The sequence below is a fragment of the Lutjanus erythropterus genome, chromosome 7, assembly GCF_056507025.1.
Source record: "Lutjanus erythropterus isolate fLutEry1 chromosome 7, fLutEry1.hap2, whole genome shotgun sequence".
In the NCBI taxonomy this organism is placed as follows: domain Eukaryota; kingdom Metazoa; phylum Chordata; class Actinopteri; order Lutjaniformes; family Lutjanidae; genus Lutjanus; species Lutjanus erythropterus.
Window position 1 is genome coordinate 37,063,081 of NC_139323.1, and position 26,338 is coordinate 37,089,418.

The window sequence follows — 26,338 nt, forward strand, 5'->3', positions numbered from 1 at the left end:
TGTTTAACTTCTGTGTCTGTGTTTCTCACTGCAAAGTTTTACTGCAGCAAACTGTTGCTCCGCGTCTCTCTCCGGTTTGTTTACATCTACTTCCACATGAGTTCACATGAAATCGCGTCCCATGAAATCCTGTGAGATTCCCCTATTCATAATCTTAATGTAAAACTATAATAAGGCCTGGCTGTAACTTGGAGGACTTTGGAGAAAATGTAAAATAGTATTTAATGAATATTTAATAGTCAGTGTTTTATTATGAACATCCAATTTATTTATTTAATTATTTTTATAAGAAAAGTTGCAAAAATATTTGTGAATCCTGTCAATTATAGTTCTAGTTACTATAAATCGGAATCGGCCAAAATCAGAATTGGCAGGTCAGACCCTTAAAAAAATTGGAAACTGGAATCGGCCAAGAATATTGAAATTGGTTCATCTCTAATGACATGTTGAATACTCAGAATCAGCGTTTGGGTCAGGGTAGCAGTAGGCCGAGCATGATGTCCCTCTCCTCCACAGTGCTTTCCTGCTCCTCCACCTCAGCTGGTTCCTTTTGAAGTGAAGGACCAGCGGTTCTACCCCGAGCTCCCTCCATGTGAACAAGCCTCCCTCTGATAGTTGTTGTCCAACTTGAGAAAAACAACATCTCACATGTCGACAGAACAACCGAAAACTGAAATGATTGGCTCTTTGTCTGTTATTCTAGCAGCTCGGGATATGATTGGCTGACAGCAAACGTGAGGCTTGTCTGTTAAATGATTGGCTGTTTGTGTGTCACTCGTACCATGCTCCATTATCAAGGGATGTGACAGGCTTTGAGCTGGGGCTTAGTTGTTTTGTACTTTTATGGCCTTTTGCATTCAATGCATTTAAATTAAACCATTGAACAATTACTGCTGCCTTATTGTTATCAATGATGTGTTGACAGCTATTGCTATCGTTTTAACGCCCAAACCTAAACTATGCCGAGTCATCTTTGGTGTTGTCTTCCTTTAGACACATGCTGGATGAGCACAAGTAGGCGGGGGTGGAAAGAAAAAAACAACAACAATCCTGCCTTTGAATTTTTTTACAATATTAACATTAAAATTGTGGCACCCCAACTGATTATGAAAGAACTACTGCTCTAATTTTCAGTAAACTTAGTGGAGCATGAGCAAAGGAAGAATGAGATAAAATTTTGTAGCACATCCAATTCATGGGATGATAGATAAGCTATTTTTAACTTTCATTTACATTGGGAGAGATTGTGGTGTAAACTGGTGATGTTGCAGTTAATTGTGATGCCCTACATTTAGCTTTAAAACCAATACAGCTGTCTGAACTGTTTGTGCTCACGCAGATCTGCGAATTGAAATATCTTTTCAGGCTTTCAATTATTTTTTTTCTCCCAAATATGCACTTAACCACATAATTGTGCATTTAGCTGAAAGTGTTATCAATACACCATTGTGTGCAAAATTGTACTGTGGGTGAGTGGATCCAGTGTAAACACTGATGAAGGATTCACGGCTGTAACTGCTGACATGCTGTCTTTGCCATGCAGCTGGTGTAGTCAGGCTGTTAGAGTCATCCAGCAGTGAAGGCCAAACTCCTCGCAGCCTCTGTGGAGCAATGACTTGTCTCTCCCGTTGATGTCATCAGCTCAGTTGAGAGGCTGACGTCATTTCATCTGCACTTTAGTGAGACGTCACTGTGTGTTATGGATCTGAAAGATGTTAATATGAGTCATCAGGTTAATGAACATTGAACTCGGTCTCTGCGGCTGTTTGCTGAGCTCACCAGACAATCGATACCTGTGCCTTACTGTAACACACACACCCACGTATCGCGCACACACTTGTTTGATGTTAACTACACAGTGGTCACCCATTTGCTCAGAGAGTGTCAATTATATACTAACATTAGGGTGGGACAGGCTAACATAAGGACACAAATTGTCATGTACTTGTTATCAAAAGCTCTTGGTAAGTTTTATAAGTAACCGCAAGACCTAAGTTGAAAATGTAAGGTAATTAATAATATTAATACACAATACGGTAAAAAGTCATCTTATATATTTTTTTGACAGATTGACAGTGAAAATCAAAGTTTTTGCATCATAATTTTCATTTTCAATGAAAAAGCTGTCAAAATCATGATGATGTGACATTTCTTGTGATCTTTGCTGAACATGTTTTTCTTTACATCTTGGGAACAAGATTTGTAGGCCAGGGTATCTCTGCAGCACTACAGTACTTCATAAAATGCATCTTTCATTGGAATGAAATGGGTATTGGACATATTGCAATTTTTATAATATTTTGATTAATCATGCCACCTTGATATCAATATTGGTAGTAGTTAATACTTGGTATCAATTACATGTAAAACAGGTTATGTGAAGTTTGATTTACTAAACATCAAAATATAGTAATTTGTGAGTAAGAGAAATATGAGTTGTTTCCCAAGTGTGTATTTTCTTACTGGTCTCATCTAATCTGAATTGAATTGAAATGCAAATCCAACATTTGTGTGCACAATACAAAAGGCACAAAGTTGCTGAATATAAAAACTATGACCTTAATGCAAATGTTAAACATTCTCTTTCTCTTTTTCACTTCATTTTCACAGTGTCTGAATGCCAACTCTGTGGGTGATGGAGTTGAGCAGGCAACTCTGCGGGAAGATGAGGAGGTCCAGTAGGAGGGCCCAGTTCTCCTTTTCTCATGCTTCCCCACGGGGCCTGGAGATCCACTTTTACTTACCAGACGAGCACCAATTAGAGTACCTCAGCGGCTGCTTCACCGCAGAGGAGCTTTGTGTGGATGCTGCCAAGAAATGCTGTGAGTAACTGACTTGTTGTTGACTAGTTGGCAAATTAAAGAAATGCCTGCTTGGCTTATTTATATAATCTCTGTTTATTGTCAGTAATGAAGGGTGTGATTTTACTGTAAATATAACATGTGGCATATATATGTCAACTAAGTTGGGGATAAGAATATCACCAAGTTAACATGTTGTATATATTATATTGTCAGATTTGTCTCCTCTACCAGCCACAATGACAGATACTGAGCTTTAATTTCTGTGTACTTTTCAGCAACAACAGAACAGAGAAATCTTCCTTGTATGTTACTCATAAATGACTCACCCTAGTAATATAATCATAGTATGTCACACTACTGCAAATCGATTGCAACCACAGTTTAAAAGCAGTGAATCAGTTATTGTAAAACTAGACTTAATGCCACTCTGGGGGCTCTTAGAAGAAGTGCCTCTCTCTCTAACAAACCATTAGTCATGTTAACTGACTAAGCTGATCTGGTTAGCTGTGCTAAGATGAAAATTGTTTCAAACACTTCACAACAAGTATTTGATGTTCTGCATTAAGCACAGAAATTTGCAAGGGTTCTCTAAAACCTGGATCCTGCATTTCATTTATGCTTAAAGGATAAATCTGTCATATATTTACTGTAATTAATCATAAAATGACCATTATATGTCATCAGAGATCAAGGAAACATGCTGAGTTAAAGTGCTTCTCTGAAAAAGCTACAGCTGTTGTGTCCTTAGAAATTTCCATTATGATTTGTAACTTGTGTCATTGTTTGCCCGTTAATTAGAGTTAAAATTAATGCTGAATGTTTGGGTGTTTGAGTGAGTAAGTGTCTGTACATGAGTCATAAAAAATTATGATTATTCTTTCAACAGGAATATATGTTTATAACGGATAAATTGAGCAATATGTTAAAAGAGTCTCTCAGACAGTAAGGCAGGCAGTGACTGATCTGTGACTCCAGAGTGTGTATTTTTGGAGTAGTTGGCTTTTTTTTTGGCTAAACTTTGCATCAACAGACATTGAACAGTTGTCACATTGTCAAATTACAATGTTGTGCTCGTCTTGTGGTCCTTCAGTGTTTCTGCAGCCTGCCTGAGCTTCCTGAAGATGAGGGGGTGGTGGGAAACAACTCGCCTCAACCATAGACTGTACATGAAATAGGATTTCAACATATTCAGTATACCATCTATGACTCCAACTGGCTATCTGGACTGCAGTACTTATTTTTGGATGCACAATTGTTGCATATTACTCCTTCAAGTATAAAAACATACAGTGTAACCCAAGTCAGACTGATAGGGTGGAGCAGGTTGATCTTTCCGTTTAACTTGTTTTTTAAGCAGGTTGTTTGCAGATGCTGTTGCAACAATTTGGTCTGAACAGCAATCTTTTCTTTTCTCTTTCACTTTTCAGCAATCTCTCCCTTGTGCCATAACCTGTTTGCCCTGTACAATGAGTCAACTAACACATGGTACCCCCCCAACCATGAGTTCAAGATCACGGATGAGACAAGTATGAAGTTGCAATACCGCATGAGGTAAGTTTGGCATCACTACAGTGAAGTTGAATACTCAAATTTTCTAGCTGCTATTTTGTTCCATAATATAATTTCTTAAATTGAAACATACTGTGCTGATCAACCAATCTACATCAAATGTAGTTTAGTCTTCAAGATAGTGGAAATTATTGAAAGTGTTGATGTGTTCCCAAAGAGAAAGAGTGCCACTAATTGTGATTGTGTGTCACAGAGAGGAAGGCATTAAAAGGTAACAGTTTTTATCTATGGGCTGAACAATGGTTCAGAGTATCTGGCCTTTTTGGAGTCTCAGGATTGGTTCCTGGAGACGGTGCTTCCTGGGGACAACATAGCTCTGCCAGGGGGCTTAAATGGTAAATGTGTCTTAAAAGCTAGAAAGGTAGTGAAAAACGGGGAAAAATCGCCTTCATCCTGATATGAATTTTTGGTTTGGTGAGCTCAGGGTTGCATGCCAGCTTTTTGCAGAGTGGATGATGTAGTTCTGCAACCTCTTGTCCAGTGCACACTGGAATTGAAACTTGGATGACAGCCAGGACCTCCATATCAGAGGGCATGATACTCGTTTGCAAAACTCTGGAGTTCTCTTTCAAGGTGGGTGCAGGTGGCTACTTTTTGTGGAGGAGTTCAAATATCTTGCTATCGAGTGAAAAGAATCAGTTGGCCAGATTTATGTCCCACTGTTAATGATGTAGAGTTTAGTGAGGGAGCTGAACCTGAAGGCAAAAGGCAAAATCTACATTCCAAGTCTCATCTTTGGTTCTGGAGCTCTGGGTAGTCCCCAAGGATTTGTTTAGGCCTCCCCTTGGAGGTATTAAGGGACATGTCCAAATTGAAGGGGCTGTTGGACTGACTATGTATACACTGGAGGAAATCCGTATCCTACTGGCCTGTTAAAGCCACATGATTCCTCAGGAGAAGCTGAGATATGTGGCGAGGTAGATGTTAGGGGGCTACCATGTTTATCCTGCTGCTGTCATGATATATGCCACAACTATTTGTGGAATTAATGGAATAAGGTGAGTGCTGGATATATTTTGTTTAGAAAGCCATTTTCACTTTTAGTAAGCAGAATCAAGCATTTTGTGTATTTAAATCATGTACACAGCTTTCTAACACAGTATTGTAACTAACTGAGGAAGAGAAAATAGAGATTATTTGTTACAATGGCAAAATATTAGTAGCAAGCTGCTCTCACAGTGTCAGCCTGCTGTAGGTGAAGCACATACCCCCACATAGATCACCCATTCACAAGTCTTGGGTGTTCAAATAGTTTTCATATAGAGCAAAGCTCATAACATGCTGGGCCAGAGGGAGGCATCTAAAATGAAACCTACAAGGATTGTAAGGATACATGGGAATGTGAAATGAGTACGACAAAGTCATAAGTTCAGCTTGTACGCTTGCGCTATAGAAATAAAGATGTATTATTAATGAGAGTATTACATAAAGATGTTATGGATGTATGCTTGTCATTGACAGGTGTGTAGAATATCATAGATACTGCTGTCAGAGGAATTTGGAGTGCATATCACTTAACTACATACAGTTTCATAATAATATAGTAAAATCATTGGCATGTGAAAACAATCTGCTTGTGGATTGTAATGTGTGTTGTGAATCGACAGCACTGTAGCTCTGGTTGTATAAGATCATAAAATGGCAAATGGCACTGTGTCTTGGCAAGCTGAGGCACATTCCAAGTTCTCACAGGCTTGTAAGATATGAATGCTAACTTTGGCTCAATAAGAAGAGAAAGAGGCCAACGATATCTCAAACAATGTTTGGAATTCAGCATAAGATGAAGTGTTGCAGTGATTCAGAGAGAGCTGACCTCTGGTCACAGACTTATTGCAGAATAATCCTTCACGGCAGTTAGAACATGTACCGACAGCGGTGAATCACAGATATCTTACAAGTTTTAGACAAGAGTAGACTCCATTTACCATATCCAGTGATGAGAAATTGCTCATTGTACCAAGTTTTTGGGGAAAAATTGTTTTATAAGACTTATGACAAGTCTGGAGGAAACAGTTTTTATTAGAGAGGCCGGCGATGTCGCATTTGTACCCAAATGGATTACGTTGAAGAGAGTTATGAATCCATTCTACTAGTTAGGTAGCATTTTATGCAAAGAGGGAAAAAAAAACCCACTACTGGTGTCAATTGCACTTCCTCTTCCTCTTTCTCTTTGCTCTGCTTTGGCAGAAGCAAGTGGAGAGAAAAGCGAGTATGCATAATTGCGGCGCGTGTTGTGTCTTTATTTGTCTGCATGTCTTTCGCTGCAGCCTGCTTTGCGTACTGTAGTGCAGTCTGCCAAACAAGCAGGGTATTGTGGTCAAGTTTCCGTACACACACAATCCTTAGCATAAACAAATGTTGAACACAAACAACTGATGGATCCCCATCAGGTCAGAAAAAAGATGAAATAACAAGACTCAAGCATCTATAGCCACATTAGCAGGTCTGTGATGCTGTATTTAGGTAAAGCAGTGCTTTTAGCTGAAGGCTATTGTCAGCAATGCAGCGTATTTGTAGTATGTTTAGCAGATATAATGTTTACCATGTCATAGTCTGTTAGCATGGTAATTGCTAAATGGCACTGAACCCAAGATACAACTGACAGGAATATCATTTACTGAATGAAACATCTTCTGGAAGCTTTGAATGTGTCTTGTCCCAATTGAAATGCTGAAATATTTCACTAATCCTGTGAAATATTTATTTCGCTTATCTAGTGAAAAACCTTTTGTGACCATGATTTTTAGAAAAGTCAGAGGAATCCATGCTATAGTTTTTTGAAATATATCAGTCTGGATCAAAGTGGGAGGCTGACTGACAGCACACAACATTACCAACACTGAGGGCGGCTTAAAAAAAAAAAAAAAAAAACGTCAGCAAGGTTGCTTGTTATGGGTAACATTTCTGTCCCAAAAAGGCCCTGATTTCTGGTTAGTAAGTTTTCCCTGCATCCTATGGGTTTGCTGTCACTGCCTTCACTGTTCCTGAGTGACATTTTCATTTATTGTTTCTCCTTGGCCAATAAAATTCCAGCAACACGACAGCTGAGGTTTATTGCTGATTCTTATCTGCTGCTGTTCCTTTTTTTGTCTTTTGTAAACCAGTTTCTGCATGGCTAGACATGCGTCTGTGACGCTGAACAGACGGAGATGATGTATTTCCTCTGAAATACATCGCGGGCTAAGCTGAAATATTGCCTCATTTCAGAGAAAACTGTAAAATAGGTCAAAAGCTAAAAGAAAAAAAACTTAAATGTTGCCTAGCACTAAAGTTCTAACTGGCTCAGTCATGTTTGCATGAGGAGAGAAAGTGGAGATGATAAAATGGGTAAAATTGGAGTGGACATTTTTTATAGTTTAATCATTATATATGAAACAGGAGGCAATAGAGAACTTCCTGTTGTATTGTCTCTTTGTGCACACTCAGGTGCATGACAGAGCTCATGAATGATTCAGGTCGGTGTTATAAAGCTTTTCAATATTATTGATTACATTCACGGTTTCACAGAAACTGATCTGTGCCGATAGATCTTTGTTTAGTGCATACCAGTAGTTAAGCTACATGTATATAATGACCCTGATTGAAATTCCACTGCTAGCAGGCATCTCTCTCTGAGGCAACTTCAAGGCATACCTTGGTATTTATATAATAACATCCTCCTTACTTTCAGTCAGTAATTTTAAAACCCAGTAGTGAGTTCCTGGACATGTGAGATCTAAATCAGTGCATTCAAGAATAACGTAGGTTTCTGGAATTTCCTTAAGTATAAAACAACCCGTTTATTTAAAGATTGTTTTGCCTTTACTGAGAGAAGACAGGTAAATATGGACAGACAATGTGGAAAAGAGAGAGGAGGACACCGAGCAAAGAGTCACTGCCTGGACCAAACCTGTGCTACTGCGACAAATACTCCGCCCTGGCAAATTGGGTGCTCACTCCACCAAGGCAACCCTACCATGTTTACTCTCTTGCATGCACTCCCTGTATTAAGTCTGTTAACTTGTCCTCTTTCTGTCTGCTGTCAGGTTTTATTTCAGAAATTGGCATGGCACCACTGAAGGAGAGTCTCCAGTTTGGAGACACTGCATCAGCAAACTCAGAGGAGGACTTAGCCCACAGAAAACACCAGAAGGGACGCCCCTGCTGGACGCTGCCTCTCTCGACTACCTGTTTGCCCAGGTAAAAAAAATAATCATGTTATGGAGGCATTTTCAGAATTGCTCTCTCATATGCCCATATGTAAAATATATTTGGGCAGACGCCCTAAAAGGATCAGACTTAATAATTGTTGCATGTATTTCTTTTGTTGTAATACCATTTGAAAGTACATTCTGATTAAAAGCCCAAGCATTAACTGAGGCCACAGTTTAGTTTCAAAACATCAACAGCTAGGAGGAAATGTAACAATACCAGGAAGTGCAGCTTTAAGCTCTGCAATTGACAGCAACACACGCCTTGTGTGTAATTTAGAAGCCACTGTTATCATTTCAGTTCTTTCAGGCCATTAAGATATAAAATGACCAAAACAAGCTGTAACTCAGCAGGAATTGATGTTTTCAAACTTCAGATAATTCAGTGAGTTTTCAGTTGCTCAAATTATAAGGAATCCATCTGAATTTTCTGTAAATAAATGTCGTCTTCACAGAATTTATGTGCCATATAGGGAACCAAATCACACATTGTACCTTATAATCTCTAATACCAGTTCTTTTAGTTCACATGTGTCAGTTGTGTTTGCTTTTCAACTAAATATGAATATGTGTTTGTTGTGCAGGGCCAGCACGACTTTCAGAAGGGTGTGGTTCCACTGAGGGTGTCCCAGTCAGAGGCAGAGCAGCATGAGATCGAAAATGAGTGTTTGGGCATGGCTGTCCTTGCTATCACTCATTATTCCACGAACAATGATACGTCTCCTTCCAATGAAATCAGGTAAAAGACACATCTGCATGCATTTGTGATTCACTAAAGAGATTTTTTAAGGTGCAGCTGCAACAAACTCTTGATTAAGATCTTAAAATAACGCCCACATTTTTTGCTACACTCACGGAGAAGGATTGTATTGGAATGTAAGTCACAATATCCACCCAAAGTTTCTGATTGGATAGATAACTTAATGTTTTTCTTCAAGTTAGAAAAGATTAAATACTCAATTTCAACCCAAAAATTCCATACTACATGGGATCCTTTGGTACTTTATTTCAAAAGACTGAAAACTCTCTCACAAAACTAGGCAGGATCTGTAATCTTCATTGTTCATGGCCCTGTCCAGGAAGCATTATGGAGCTCTCAATATGACAAAGTGTAGTTATAAGAGTTGTAGGTAAATTAACCTATATAAGAGAACATGGGCAGGCAAGTGCTCAGCCCACTTGGACTTGTTGTCCCCAGAAAACAGACATTTGCACATCCACAGCGGGCAGCACAAATAAGCCCTATCTCTCCTGTAAGTTCCATCCAATGAGTATATTAATACAGTGGGTAGAAAATGGATTGGTGTTTAATTCCTTTTGGAGAATTAAAAGCAGAGTTGTTGTCTTGTTTATAGTTGTGGTGAACTTTTAACAACTCAGAGGACTTTAACAAGCTAGGTGGCTCTGGCCATGTAGCTTCAGTGGAAGCTCTGATATTTTGAGCTCATTTCCAGAAACAGAGATGTTCTGAATAGACTTCATTGACACAACCCAGTGTTTTTAGTGTTTGAGAATATATGTGTATATGTATGATGTTCTGCCCCTGTGGCAAGATTGCATTCACAAGCTAACCTTTCTTTTGGAAAGTAATTTTTCCTGTCTATACTGTACATTGTACAAGGAAGAATTCATATATTATACATTCTAGCAGACCTTTCAAACTGTTGACACTTCAGATTAAAAAAGTCATGAAAAAATATGAAATATAAATCTATTTGAGTTGAGGACTGGTTTCCAGGAGGGATTCTATACATGGGAAATACTGCTCATATATAAGGTACACCATCCCATTTTTCATTAACACCTAATACAATTGAAGTTTAGAGAGTCTATATAGACACACAAAAACAGTACCTCAGGATGTAACTAAAGAATGATAGCTATTCTCTGGAACTGATGCATTTAAAGTTAATCTTAATAACCTGGAAACTGTAGATGATTTGGATGTTGATGCTTGGTTTTTTGACATGTTATGATTCTGTAATTTGTTCTGTTTTTTTTGTTTTAAATTGTTATGTATGTTTTGTATCTGCAACAATTTAATTGAAAGCTGCACACATACTACATACTACATACTCAAAGGAATCGCATTTACATTTCTATTTATTTTTTTGTGTTAATCCCACCAGCTACAAACGTTTCATCCCGGAGTCGCTGAACCGCAACATAAAGCAGCGCAACTTTCTGACACGCATCCGCATCAACAACGTCTTCAAAAAATTCCTGGGTGAGTTCAACCGCCGCACAGTGAAGGACAGCAACATCACGCCATACGACCTGAAGATCAAGTACCTGGCTACACTGGAGGGCCTCACCAGCGGACTGGGCAGTGAGCGGTTTGAGCCCATCTCAGTCAGTATCACACAGGAAGGAGACCTCAGCAATGGAGGCTACTATGGTAAGTTTCTAAGACATCGTGCCGGATTGTTGACTGTAGCTCTGGGTGGGGTTGTATTCCAGATGTAGTTTAACTAGAATTACTGGCGATCATAGATGACCAAAAGAATACTGTATGCTTTCCAAAATAACCCCTGTGGAAGTCCCTGTAAAAAAAAAAAACAATAGAATAAATTTGCCAAAAGAGAGATCAACAAAATTATTATTATTAGAATTTTAAGGAATGATGAAAAAAACATAGATGCTACTTACCACAAAACTGAGACGATAACTAGATTGTTTTTATTGTCCTATTGTAACATTTTAATCAGCTACATTGGATCATAGTGACTATGTGACAGTGGTTTGTTTGCTATGTTTACATGCAGAGTACCTGTGGTGTCCTACCCACAGTTCTAAAAAAAAAAAAAAAAGAAAAGAAGTTTGAACTTGTTGACATCCAAAAATACCTAAAACAGTGTGTGAATTTGTGCAGCTGGTGAAAACCAAAAGTGAAAGGAGCAAGATGTTTACATGTCACATTAACCCACTTATTACAGAGTAGACCAGAGCCTGGATGATTCTAACCACTGTGTGAAGTTTTCAAACACTGATGCAGATCTTGTTGGTTTGAGTAACCTGTTTAAGATCAAGATTTTCTTTGATTGTAAACATAAAGTAGTCATAGTCAGTAAGACATTGGCTTCACTTGTTTCTGCATAATTACTGCAAGCTTTTCCAAAAAGTAAATATTGGGGAAGCAGTTAACTAAAATATAAATGTAAATAAATATAAATATTTTCCAACATTAGGGTGTCTACAGTTTGTGTTCTGTAACTACCACATTCAGATATTTTGGCTGCACTTGTAACTGCTGCAGCATAATGTTTGCTTCTTGTTTGTAGGCTACTACAACCAGAGCCAAGGGCAGAGCCAGAGTCAGAGTCAGAACATGGAGACATGCCATGACGCGGAAGTCCTGGTCACTGGTACCACTGGCATTTCCTGGAGGAAGAAGCCTGCTGCTGTAAGTGAAACTGTGTTGACTGGAGTTTTCCCAGTTGCACTTAAAATGGCAGTAACAAATAACGGTCTGAAAAAAATCTCTTTGTCGTTATCTGCAGAGATATATATATATATATATATATATATATATATGTATATGTATATGTATATATTTATATATATATATATATATATGAATGATGACCTTGGACAAATCTTGCAAAGATTATTTCATTATTTTCAGATGGCAACATTTTTTATGTGTATGTCTGTTTTGTATATATATTTAAAACAGGCAACTGTGACCTGTAAAGAAAAGGGAAAGTCAAAGAAGAACAAGCTGGATGGAAAACAGAAAAATGACAGAAAGAAAGAGATGAGTGAAGGCTGGGTGGTCTTCTCAGACTTCCAGGAGATCACCCACACTGTCATCAAAGAGGCGACAGTCACCATCAAGGGACAGGACAACAAGAGGATGGTAAGACAGATAAACAAATCACAAAGCATTGGGTTTCATCCGGGATCAAGTTGTATATTGTAACTTAAAACCAGATCTGTTTTTAACAACCACAGCTGTAACTTCACATCTCTAATATGTCATTTACGTTTTGGCTGCATTGTAGAGAAGTGTCATACTGACACAGAAACTGTAACCAGACTGTTTACATTAAATATTCTGTACTACTCTATGTAAGAAGGCAAAGCATGTTCAGATATTTGCTCTGAGGCCTGCTTATAATTTTAACAATCAGTAGTTTCCCTCATTAATAATAAACAACAAAATTTGCCGTCATCATTCCACAGAAAAGTTTCAATATTTAAGAATTTAGCTTAAAAAGGATTTACTGAACAAAATCCTTGTGGCTTTGTTGCTGCAATGGCCTCAATACTGTATATCAAAGTAAATACCAATGTGATGTGTCTTTGTACAGTGATAAAAGGATGCAAAATTGGTCGTCCATCCTGGGTATAGGGGTGAATGCTATGAAATATTAATAATAATCAAAGACTGAGGGAAAAATCACTATTTGTATGGTTTTGCTTGCAGTTATTCACTGCAAGTGTTCTTTAAAGAAGAACCCATTGGCACTGGTATTCTTCAGGGGTTAGTTAGTGTGACCTGGCTCCACCTGATGCACCCCCAGCAGAGGAAACCTCCCAAACAACGCACCAATCTGCTCATCTGTGTGTTTTTTGTTTGTTTGTTTGTTCAAAGATTTTTTTTCCCCTTTTGCTGTCCTATGTTGTCATTCCCTTTTCTTTTTTTTCTTTTTTTCCACTTGTGAGGAGTGGCTTGTTGCTTTGTGGTTTGCACACAGCACTTATGTCTGATGCCCTTATAAGAATTTACTAGGGCGTTTTTATATACTAATTGCAAACATCCTGGCATGTGCATCCAAATTAAGTCACTCTGCTTATTAGCCATGACTAATGGGGATATTTTGCTTCATCATGAAAATGGATTTTGAGTTGTGTTGTTCACAGTCGCTCTTTTAGATAACCCTCCGGAGTATTGTGGCTTCATATTGCATCTCCTGTTCTGATCACCTCTTCCCTCCCTCCCTCTTCTCATCTCTCAGTATGTCTTTTCTCTTTTCAGGAGTTGCAAATGGTTTCTCGGGCTCAGGCTCTGTCCTTTGCAGCCCTTGTGGATGGGTACTTCAGACTGACGGTGGATGCCCACCACTTCCTGTGCAAGGAGGTGGCCCCTGCCTCAGTGGTGCACAACACCAACAATGGCTGCCACGGACCCATCTGGTTTGTACTAGCAGATTTATTGGTGGAATGTGTGTGCGCCTGGTTCCTAATAAAAACACGTTACTGGACACAAACTGTTTTATTACACACATCTATCATAACATAATCTTTTACTGACCTCAACGAACCACACACAGCATGAAAGATGTTAGTAATACTAACAGTCATATCCTTTCCTCTCCCCAGTACGGAGTATGCCGTATACAAGCTGCGTCAGGAGGGCAATGAGGAGGGCAGCTACATCCTGCGCTGGAGCTGTACTGACTACCAGTACATCATCATAACTGTGGTCTGCACTGAGGTAGGATAGACTTTTCCATTAGGTCTTAGAAAGCTGTGTTTCTTTAATCCCCAACAGTTAAATCAGGAGAGAATCTACAAACTACCCCTTTGTGGGGGATTCCAGAAAACCTTGTGAAATTATTTCTGTCGTTGCTCCATTGTTGCATAATAGTTAATAAATTGTAGCTGTTTGTTTCATTAGTAGTAGCACTATTTTATGATAAGGGTTAGGGTTAGGGTTATGATAAGTAAGCCAGGAATTTCAAGACTGCCACAATGGCCAACAGAGACAGAGCACACAAGAAGAGTGTGAGAAAGAGAACGTACAAGATGTTAACATGTTATAAACTTTGTGTAATCCTGAAGCCTGATGTTACTCTACAATTCTGTGGTCTATACTACAGACTGGAGTCTCTGTTAACAGTGACAAACTGCTAGATCCATGTAACATACACTTGTCTCCTCTTTCTCGTCTCTCTCTAAGTACATTACCACCACTTACCAAGGTCCTGGAAGTCATTGTAATGAGAAACTTTCTCAAAATAATTAGTTTGAGTCTCAAAATAATGACTTATTATCCCAAAATAATAAAAACATTGAGACCATTTGGTGACTCTTTGTATTTGATGGTCTTGTTGCCCTGGAAGTTGGCCTTCGTGCATTCAAAATAATGTCAACACCCAAGGCCAAGTGTCCTTGCCACTAAAATAATGAAATTCCAGGCCTGAATATAAACAAATCACCACAAGCTTTCTAACCCTTGTCTCACTACTCTTTGATTTTAAATGTGTAAAGTGAAAATGTAATTGAAAAATTAAATATAACTGAATTAAAGATTATTTTAGAAACCCATAATTTATAAAGTGGTGGCAGCAATGCTATAATAAGAAGACAAAAGGCCTGTCTACCTTTATAAAGTTTTAGGGATGAACTGATGTAAACTGGGATCCACTTATGCAATTCGTCCTTGCCTTCATGTCATATCAGCAAATTAGTCCTACAAATTGTTCGCAGTGTTTTAAAGACAATATGAATGAACCCTGTATTATTAGGACTGATAATGACCAGCATTCCAGTATTATAATGGGACGATCTTGTGTACAATATTCACCATGGCATGACACAGATGACACAGAAGCATCAAACCAAACATTGCCAGTTTATTTTATATTGGATTCCAGGATGCACTGCAACTTTATGTGTCTGCATGGGAGGAAACACCAACACACTGACCCAGTGGGTTAGTTTAGCCACTGTTTACACATACAGTTTATACATGGGCTGAATAAATTGTATTCACTGTAGGAACTGTAGAAACCTCTCAAAACACTCTTAAGACCTCTGTATTTTTAGTTAGGTTAGTTAGGTTTCACATTTTTTTGTCATAATCTAAATTGATTCTTTCTCCTCTTAAGTCTCGCCTTCTTTGTTTGTCATTTTGTCACGTTCCAGCTCAAAACTCACTCTTTCTTTCTGCTTGCAGCTCGACCTGAAGGAGTCTCGTTCTGTGCGACAGTACAAGAACTTCCAGATTGAGGTGACTTCCGAAGGCTTCCGCCTGTATGGCACCGAGACATTACGACCTACTCTCAGTGATCTGCTGGAGCACCTAGAGGGCCAAAGTCTTCGCACCGACAACCTCCACTTCCAGCTGCTGCACTGCTGCCGTCCACAGCCTAGAGGTAAGCTTGATCCCGCCACATAGTAAGTAACACGATGATCTACTCAGCGGGCACATCAAGAAAAATTCTATACCCAAATTAAGAGAGGCACACAGTACTACAAATTTACCAACCCAGAGAACTTAAAAAATATATCTAAATTTAAATTTTAAAAATTGAATGCAAAAGAGCTGACTTGATATTAAAATGTTGTTTTTTGGTAAAACATTCTGTATTCATTCCTGTTCAGTTTATTATTTTTATTCAGCTACAAGAGTTAAATTTACTTGCAAGTAGTTTCACAGCTTTACAGCAAGTAGCCTTGTTAATAGATATTGAAACTGCCCATATAAAAGTTATCAGGACAATGCTGGAGGTTTATAAATATTTTGATTCCAAGGCTATCATGGCAGGAATCAACAACAAATACTTATGAAAAACCATGTGTTTGCAGATTTTAAAACAGATAGATGTGAGAGCCTATTTAAAGGGTAACTTGAAGCTGGGTGCAAACTACAGGAGTTTTGGGCAGAGTTACCTGAGGTTCACTCCTTCCAACGATCAGAAGAGAAATCTGTGTCAGGACCTTGGTCGGTACCAGTGTTCGGCCCAGATTAACTGGTAATGTGAAAGGCTTACAGATCCAGTCTTCAACCACCCAAACTGCTTGCAGACTCAATGGGGCGTTAAAATCTGGACGAGTATGTCAGTACTATCTGAGCGGACCACAACAACCAAAAAGAGAGGCAACACTAGAAGGAGATGGTAGCAGCTGAACAGCTGGCAGTGTTGCCAAACAATGGTAAACATCCTAGCCCTTGAGGCTAATGTTAGCTAGCATGCCTCTGTTGCCAGGTATTAAAACTGACAGTTAAGATCATCTTCATTTCTGGCTGAAGAATAGACAACCCATGTTGACAGCGTCTCTCCAACCATTTTTTAATCCAGACTTGTTTAGATCATACATCTGCTGCCCCATGAGATAACATAAAATCACACAAAGTCATGTTCTCCATGAGATCATGTGAGACCGTGCTGACTTTGGCAAGAAAATCTCAATATTATGTTGTGTGTGAGCATTAGGTATATTTCAAAGTGGATTCTATTTTCCTATGATTCTGTGTCTAACTGAGTAATTGGGGCAACAATTTTTGAAATTGGTCCAGAATTGAGGAAGAGCTCTGCAGCCAGCAAAAACAAAACTGAGCTGCAACTTAATCCCTACAGACAACCATGGGCTGTTGAAACAAGTCAAAAAAGAAAAAAAAAGAAAAAAAAGACTAAAAGGGCTTGTTTTTGCCACTGACAGGCCCAGATTGTTATTTTAAGTGTCTGACAACATTTTAGAAAGGATTGCTATAGATATAAACCTTTTTTTAAGAGTAAGATTATTTTTTGTTAAATTAGAGACAGACACTATGTTATTCTGTTAAAAGCAACCAGACTCCATGTACAGATGATGTAGTTTTACTTTACTGGTCTACCTAGCAATTGCAATCCTTTCCATAATGTTGTCAGACATTAATAACAGTCTGAGCTTGTCAGTGACAAAAACAAGCACTTATAGTAGACTTTGTTTTAGTTGCCCTGCCAGCTGTGGCGCAATCGCTCAACTGCAAAATTCAAACATTGTTGTCCTTACTAGTTACTTAGACACAAAAAACATATGAAAATACAGAAGTTGCCCTTTTAAAATCCTGCTTGCTCTGGCATCTAGCAATCTACTTCTTCAGTCCAGCCCCGGGTGCTGTGCAGTTCAGTAATTCTCTATGCACAGCTTTGTGTAACGCTACATCACAGCTGGGTGTGGTAACAACTACAACAAACCACACCTAGCTGTGATGTTGGGTGGGGTCAGAAGTGCAAAAGAAATGAACCTTTCAACCCATAGAGGTCAGTGAAGAAAAGCTTTCCCTCTATACAGGATTTATAGCGGAGTTGCTCTTTTCACACACTGAGGGTAAAAGAAGCTGGCACAAACAGCGTGTGTGTGTGTGTCTGTGTGAAATGGTGCCGTGGAGGAAGAGAGTTGTAAATGTGGGTTTCCGGAGCCAAACTAGCACTCTTTTGTTTACTTCTCTCAGGGAAAGGTGGAGCCATATATGCATGTGTGTGCATGGATGTGATGAGTTGTTTTTTGTTTGTTGAGGTTGTGTGTTGTTGATTGTTATCATAAGACTGGACTGTTAGAGTTACAGTTTGGGCTGCGTCGGCTTTAGAGGAAGATAAAAGATGGGAGTGCTCTGTTGTTGTCCTTGTTAAAATATTAATATGATATTATATAACATCTCTGATACAGTGATAACACACTGGTGTGCCCACATAATGAGAATATTATACAATTTATTTACTTAGTGTTGTTTTGAGTCTGTGTGTGGTTTTTAATTATTATGATAATATAAAGTAAGTGTATGATGACAGATGGGTGAAGGAGGAACAGCATGGTTTGAGAGTGGGCAGGTATGTCTACCTGACTTAGACTCATATAACAAGCATTATATGACATGACCCCTAACAAATTGCAACAGAAACTCTTTCACCTGTTCTAGTCTCATAAATGTGCCACATCAAAAGTCTTCAAGTGGGGAAAAGTATTGAAAAATACTGAAATAGGTGATGCCATAGTTTCCGCTTGTTAAAAAATGATTGTGCATTTCTTATTGTCACATAGCAATGGCCAAAGTCATCCAGAAACTTTGTTTTACATGAGACATTGAGTTGGATGCAGTATATTAAACGTGCGAAAGGAAATTCTTAACCCCCTGCATAAATGACCCACTGTGTTTGTTTTCTTGCACTTTTTACTATAACATGACCATGCAGGAGGCAATTGGCTGATTAGGTGAAATTAGTCCAAATGCCCGCCACTGGGCCATGTCACCCTTTAAGTCAGATAAAACAAACTTCTTAATTTACATGTTATGCATTTTCCCAGGCAAAATCATAGTGAGTAGTACATTAGTCCATTAAAAAGGAAGCAGGAGGAGATTATTTTGATGATTTTATTTTTAAAGTTGTATTTTTTTTTTTGTAACTATTGTAGAAACACTACTGCTTTTGTCCACCAAAATCAGCTAAATATGAAAATTACTTGGAGTACCTTTAAGTGTATGTTCACTATTGACAACATTTATGTTGATTAGTGCCTATTTGGCAGTCATGAATATTTTGAAAGTGCTATTGGAGGTAATATTAAAATAAGTTTGTTTTAAATGTATGTTTATCAGTCCAAGCAGTTATATGCCTATTTATGTTGCCTCGTCTACAAGTATACGAATACAGTGATGTTGATTTAAATTTATATTTTAGAAAGCAAAAACATGGTGGCAGGATATGGTTAAGAAACACCTTTGAACCACCACTTGGATCTCTTAAAACTTTTCTGTTATGACGGAAACTTTTTTTTTGTTATTCAGAACACGTTGAGGACACAAAATCCGCTGAGTTTGTTTATGTTGCAGTTTGTGTGAGGTTGACCCACACTTTTGGGTAAAATGTCTGGACTGTCAGAGTAAAGATAAAGATTAGGCATGGATTAGGCCAAGTGGTTAAGTAGTGGGTGTAGTGCAGTATGTAATAATCAGTGGTAGGTGTTGGTAAATTTATATTTGAGTTTTGCATGAAAACACAGATTGCATGTTACGGAACGGTGCTCCAGATGCTCTTTGACGGTGAATGTAGGGTGATGCTGATGGAGTGCAGATACCTTTTCCCCCTTAAACCACAGTGCGCTGGTTTTGTCACAACATTAGACGCCCACAGGCGCGCACACACACACATACAGGCACAAAGACACATTTTGACTCCCACACACACAGCTCTGTATATACAAAAAATAAACTGAATTAGTATGCTAACCAAACCAGAATAGCTGTTCACATCATTGCCACATTGACGTAATTGTTGAGAGCTTGTTTTACCACATGTAAACACAGTTTTTCTTTCATGCTGCTGAATGCCAGCACATATATGAGCGTCTATATGTTTGAAGCGTTCTTGCATGTTGCGAAAGATACTTCAACCCAAGTTTACCTGGCTGTGAAAAACATTTCTGCTTTTATTGTTGTCTGAGTTCATTGTTGCTTTGTGAATGCTCTGCAGACTTTTCAAATCAATCTAAAGTCTCGACAGTGTTACAATAACATGACCATGACAACAATAAAAACATACTTGACAGTCTCTGTGAGGGATTACCTAACACGGGCAATTGTCGAGTGTGTGCACCTTCATTTTGACAATGAATCTTTTTAAAATGGTCATCTTTATTGTAAATAATATGTGATTTTTAGCATGCACAACTTCATACATTTCCCTGGTAATGCCCTCTTAAAAGTCTGTTTGTGTGTGTTTATGTTGCAGAGATATCCAACCTGCTTGTGGTCACTAAAGAGAGAGCACCAGCCCCTCAGACACCGATGCAGGACAGTCAGCTCAGCTTCCATCGCATTCTCAAGGAGGAGATTGAACAGGTACACCTTCTCATCTTCGTGTCTGTCTTCCATGTTAGATGGTACTGCAGTTCTCACAATGTGGTCTATGATGTCTGCAGATGCAATGATGTAAAACTGTCCAAATAAATAATGAAAACCTACACCCATATAGTCTATTACAGTGTTTTAAGTTATTGTAATTGCCTTTACTTGACGTTACACTTTAAGCTTCCAGTGTGTTGCATGTTATATATGTAAATGAGATTTAATAAATTGAGGTAATATAATGCAGTCGTGTACCAAACCACCAAAAAGTACAGCTTCTAAGCATACCGCAGTTTAGTCAGTGCAAACAGCTAGTATTTTGGCGTTGGTGTAAGCCATTCCATTTGCATCAAGGTTTCTATTTCCACTGTATTGTTATTATTATTTTGTTCCCTCATATTTGCATTAATAATGCAAATGCATTAATAAATGGAAATATCAAAATATGTGTACAAAGTTAAAATAAGAAGCAGAGTAAAACCTACATAAAAATAAAAAATATATATATTATAAAATGCTAAAACTGCTAAAAGCATGTGAAGGCCATTGAAAACATACATGTCTTGAGTAGTCTTTAAAGTGTCAATGAACATTTCCTCACAGATCACACAGTTAAACTTTTTTCTGTCTGCCTATAGGTTCTTGTGGGTTTATTTTGAAGAAGATTGCACAAGCAGATGTTTCTTATCCTCCAACACACATGGAATAAACACTTATAAATATTTATTTGACATTAGTTTCAGAGTCTTCATAACCTTGTTCAGCTAAAAATTTGAGAAGTCTTCAGTTTGGCTGCAGGAGCCCTGTTCTTATAGGAGCCACAGTTTGGATACTGGGTGTAACTATTTTATGCGATGCTCTGTTGTCTCTGCTCCCTGCTGCGTTCAACAGGAGGAACATCTTGGCCAGGGCACAAGAACAAACATCTACTCAGGCACACTGAGGGTGAAGAGTGAAGAGGAGGAAGATGTAGGCTACTCATCCTTCCAGGATGTCAAGGTGGTCCTGAAGGTGCTGGGTTCTGGACACAGGGACACATCCTTGGTGAGAGACACTCAGATCTGTACATCCTTGTACACTGCATCTTCCCATGGACTGACTCTGTCAATTCTGTAACATCCAACCATTCTGTGTTTCTGTTGACAGGCCTTCTTCGAAACAGCCAGTATGATGCGACAAGTGTCCCACAAACACATAGTGCTGCTGTATGGAGTGTGCGTCCGCCATCAGGAGAGTAAGTGCACGTTGATAACTGTGTGTGTGCGCATGTATGAGAGTGTGGGGCTGTTTCTGACATCTCTGACACTGTGACGTTCTCTTTGTGTTTGTGTGCAACAGATATCATGGTTGAGGAGTTTGTGCAGCTAGGTCCACTGGACTTATTCATGAGGAGACAGAAGAGCCCACTCAGCACACCTTGGAAGTTTCAGGTGGCCAAACAGCTGGCCGCAGCTCTCAGCTATTTGGTATGACAAGAAAACACACACTCATATTCTGATTGATTGGCCACTGATTGTTATCAGACTATATTCATGTGGGTAAACTTTCCGTTTGGGGAGTATATCTCGGAAGGCTATCACCCACACTGGTGGCTAAAAGTTAACACCGTGTATAGTCATATAATAAAAAAAAAAAAACTATAGTAAGAATGTCAGAATGTTTGGTGTCATCTCCAAATCTACATGTCTTGTATGGCAAAGAGAGTTGGTGCTGACATGGACCAAGTCCATATCCTAAACTCAGTAATCTATACTCAAATGGCCACGAAGGTTGTTAAAAATAGGAAAGTTTTAATTTTTTTTTCTTATTATTTCCCTTGTTGAAATACATAGGTCTACATCTGTCATTGCTTTCTTGTTCTGTCACCACAGCATTTTTAATAATTAGACACTAAAACCATACAAATATCCTGTTCATCTCGACATAGGCAGACTTTAAGAAATTCTCTAAAACAATATTGTATCTTTTTTTTTTTTTTTTTATCAGCACCCTTGCACATACCAAACTATAGGAATGTAAGCATGTATGTCCTGCTGCACCATATGAGGGCAGTTTTCTCAAGATAATCTTTAGGGCCATAAGTAACAACAATTTTCATTATCGATTAATCTAATGATTATTTACATGATTCACTGATTAATAATTTATTATTATAAAATGTAAAAAAAAAAAATGTTTAAATGCTCATCAGAGAACTGTCTCATCCAGAGCTCAAAGTGACATCTTCAAAGCAGCAGCTCCTTACATTTAAGAAGCTGGATCAGCAAATATTTTTCTTGAAAAAAGACTGAAACGATTAATTTCTTATTAAAATAGTTGGCAACTAATTTTATTTCGATCGACTGTTAGAATAATTGACTCATCGTTGAAGTGTTGAAGCTCTTATTTATTTAAAAAATACAAGAGTGGCGACAAGACCAAAATAATTTATTTGTAGGCTTGTCTTGTTAATACTTACCCTACAAGATCCCCAGTCTTCGCAAAATCTTGTGATTAAAAACTGTGTTTATCATTTGGAATATTTATATTGTCTTCTTCTTAATGAGCTAATTGTTTTGGTTTACCTTGTGTGTATTTGTAGGAGGACAAAAAGCTGGTCCATGGTTATGTTTGTGCTAAGAACATCCTCCTGGCCAGGGATGGGCTGGAAGCCGATGAAGGGGGGCCCTTCATCAAGCTCAGCGACCCAGGAATACCCATCACAGTACTCACCAGAGAGGGTGAGTAGTACAAAGCACAGACACACCTTCTTGCTCTCTGTCAGGGTTACAAAAAGTGAAACTTAACTGATTACAAAATAAGCCCAATGGAAAATTTCACAAGAACTTCCACTTTCTTTTCCAGTCAGCTGTAGATGACAGTGACACCAAAATGAAAATGCATAAGAGGCCACAACTACAGACGCACGTAGTGACACACACTTGTTAATTCTTCTCACAGGTTGAGACTTGTTGAGTCCTCCTTTCAAAATAAGTATCCTGTTTGTGTCTTAATACTTTTTACAGTTATGTTTAGACAATAAAAGTGATGTAGCTTCTGTTATGCCCTCTCTTAATTGGATTGTTTTTGTCCTTTGTTCACCTTTTTTTGCTTAGAAGTCCCCCTCTGTAACCTCATTTCTTCCAATAAAATACAGTAAAAAGAAAAAACAGTTTTATAAAAATAAAAGCATTTCCCATCAAGCAGAGGTCGTCAGTAATAGGAATCATATTTGTCACATAATCAATACACATTTGAGGCACATTTCCCTCTCAGACTGTAATTTGGTTTGTAAAAGCTAGATCTGAGTTCAGGGAAGACGGCACAACAAGGACATTTCTCAGATTGCTCAGTTCCCCTCAGATGGCCGCATCATGTTTCTGTTTGTCTGTTAAGAACTAGAAGTTGTGTGATATAACACAGTGCGGCTGTACAGATGCATCGGCAAACCACAGGATAGACTGGAAATGTTTCTGTGCAAATGTCCATCGCCACACGCCCCTGGGGATGCTCCTCCCTCCCTCTTTGTTCCCAGAACTCCAAACATTTCTTCTTCTGTCTCCACCACTTTGCAGAACAATCAGTCTTCCAGTTACACATTGATGTCCTTGTACATAGATTTGATTGAACATATAGTGGATAAAGTGCTGAGAAACCCACTGGGAGCTTCCCCTCTTCCCAGCAACCTCTGATCGCTTTACTCAAACCCTCATCACTTCCTCACTGTAATTCTTTTTTTTTTCTCTTTGTCTTGACTTTACACTCAATTATCTCCCTCCCTCCACCCATTTCTGTCTCCATCTTCCCGCTTCTCTCTATTCAGACCCTCCACTGCTTCTTCACCTCTTTACTCCTCCTCTTTCCCTCCAGTCAGTCATCCTGTGTTCCAGTCTGAACTGCATGCACTTACTAACATGCACTCTTCATCTGATTTTATGGATTTTCTAGAGCCAAAAAGCCAACTGTGGAGGTCAGCCAATCAGTTAGCCTGTCTTCCAGTCAAAGTAATATATTTCACCAGCCGATGCCGAGGCTTTTTACATTCAGAGGAGGCAGTGAGTCAACATTTTAAGCCAGCTGCCCGCCCAGTCAGCCTGTCAGGGCAGTATTTTATTGTTGGTTCCTGGTATTGGGACCATGGCAAGAATATGTTGGCTCAGACCCATTAGGTCATGCCAACCCTTGACACCTCAAAAAAAAACAAAGGGAGGATTTTGTGACCAAAAAATTTGAACTCTCGCTGTTTCCTGCTTTCTGGTGACACTGCAAAAGTACAAAGTACAGGCATTAAATTTACTTTTAATTCCCAGAAAGAGAAGAGAATAATTCATCCCTTCAACATGGACTTGTCTAAATCTCTGGCATAAACTAATTCATTTGTTTTGTTTTGTTTTTCATTAATTAATTTTTTTTGCCAGTGCCCCTGAAAAATAAATGATGCATCAGATTTTACAAAATTCTTGCCCCTTTCCTTGAAAACTCTCCGTAGGAAACTTCTTAGGGTGTCTTGTTTGATGTAGCTGTGTTGTCGTCCAGTGGAAACGGACATTACTGTTGTATACTTTAGGGTATATACTTGCTGGACACTGTCAGTAAGAAATACAGGAGAATTGTGACCCCGGAATGAAATGAAAAAGAGAGAGGGCAATGAAATGTTCCCCTGCGAAAATGGGCGGTGTTGGTCGCCTAACCATTTCCTCTAAGTTTGTTTTACACACGTGGTTAGCATAGAGGTTTTACTTTGATAATATCTTTGCTCTTAAAAAGAAACAGTTCTTCATTTGCCAATTTTATCAAATAATAGAACATGTTTAACAATGTACTGTTGATCTCTGATATCTGGAGTGAAATATAAATAACTTCTATGGACCAAAATCCCAAGTTTTCCTTAAAGTGCTTTACAATCAACAATTACAACGTGCACAAACAGGCATGCAATAGATGCCATATATAAAGAAGAAATTTATTTGTTTAGTGCTTTTTTCATAAGCAGGAGTCACAAAGTTTCTTAGAACAGCATTTAACAACATACAAACAAAAAAGAAATCTTAAAAGTTCAAAGATCAAAACGCAAAATATAATGACAGAAAGAATACACAATAAATACATAAAATTCTGACCTGGTGTATACAACTTACCCAAACACCTGTTTTACAGGTACGTCTTGAGCTGCCTTTTAAAAAAGTCCACAAAATCAGCAGCCCATAAGGGTGTGTGCAGAGCTTAGGTGGTACAGCCTCAAAAGCTCGGTCACCATGGGTTTTAGGTAAGCGTGTGGGACAGACAGCAGATTTAGCTTTTTTCACCTCAGAGGGCAAACTGATGAGATAGGGTGAAGAAGTTCATCGACATATGCTGGAGCCTGGCCGTGCTAAATTCTGTAAGTGAGAGTGAGAATTTTAAACTGGATCCTATTCGCAACAGGGAGCCAGTGAAGAGATCCAAGTAATGGTGGTAACGTGAGACCGTCTGTTTGACCTTGTGAGAAGTCTTGCAGCAGCATTCTGAATTCCCTGCAGACGATCAAGACCCAACATGCTAAGTAAGGAGAAAAGTGTGTTACAGTAGTCAAGATGAGATGAAGGCATGTGTAAGCATTTCTAGTTCAGCCCTCGAAACGACGGATCTCAGTTTACCAATGTTTCTTATGTGGAAATATGAGATCTGGTCAGCTGCTGAACACGGGTGTCTAATGATGCAGTTTGATCAAATATTACCCATTAATTACACCAACCGGAGTGGGCAGCAGAGGAAAGAGGCCCAACATTCTGTAAGATCATGGGGGAAACCTTTTCTGAACAACAACAACACAGCCTCTGTCTTATCAGCGTTGTGATGTAAGAAATTTTCTGCTGTCCCTAATGGCATTAAGAATCTCTAAGAGCCTAGAAAACCTAAAGGCATCATTAGGTTTAAATGAAAAGTGGAGCTGAATATCATTCGCAAAATAACTGATAAGCAATATCAAATCTGCCTATGATCTGCCCCAGAGGCAGCAAATATAAAGAGAATAACGGAGGCCCCAGAACTGAGCCCTGTTAGACACCACATGACAGTGGAGTGGCATCTAACACAGAATCTCCAAGAGAGGCCGTGAAACTTATGTCAGTTAGATAAGATGAAAACCAGTCTATAAAGAGAAATAACAATCTTAGTTAAAAAAAAAAAAAAAACGTGTACATGTATATCAGCTACTTCAGGTGCTGCTGAGTGCTGGTAGGACCTGGACTTTGAATTTG

General features: G+C 38.7%; 1 protein-coding gene across 3 annotated transcripts in view; it reads left to right on the forward strand.

Moving 5' to 3' along the window:
* Window positions 1-26,338, forward strand: part of jak1 (Janus kinase 1) — a 47,217-nt gene that overhangs the window by 8,736 nt on the left and 12,143 nt on the right. For all 3 annotated transcript variants that reach the window (XM_084723663.1, XM_084723664.1, XM_084723666.1), the window contains exons 2-16: window positions 2,611-2,822; window positions 4,232-4,355; window positions 8,399-8,552; window positions 9,148-9,302; window positions 10,693-10,961; window positions 11,845-11,966; window positions 12,240-12,422; window positions 13,545-13,702; window positions 13,889-14,003; window positions 15,468-15,666; window positions 20,005-20,114; window positions 21,012-21,164; window positions 21,267-21,354; window positions 21,459-21,586; window positions 22,702-22,840. In XM_084723663.1, the coding sequence (XP_084579789.1) occupies window positions 2,618-2,822; window positions 4,232-4,355; window positions 8,399-8,552; window positions 9,148-9,302; window positions 10,693-10,961; window positions 11,845-11,966; window positions 12,240-12,422; window positions 13,545-13,702; window positions 13,889-14,003; window positions 15,468-15,666; window positions 20,005-20,114; window positions 21,012-21,164; window positions 21,267-21,354; window positions 21,459-21,586; window positions 22,702-22,840 (2,302 nt within the window). In that variant the 5' untranslated portion in view covers window positions 2,611-2,617. The remainder of the gene's footprint in view (window positions 1-2,610; window positions 2,823-4,231; window positions 4,356-8,398; window positions 8,553-9,147; window positions 9,303-10,692; window positions 10,962-11,844; window positions 11,967-12,239; window positions 12,423-13,544; window positions 13,703-13,888; window positions 14,004-15,467; window positions 15,667-20,004; window positions 20,115-21,011; window positions 21,165-21,266; window positions 21,355-21,458; window positions 21,587-22,701; window positions 22,841-26,338) is intronic.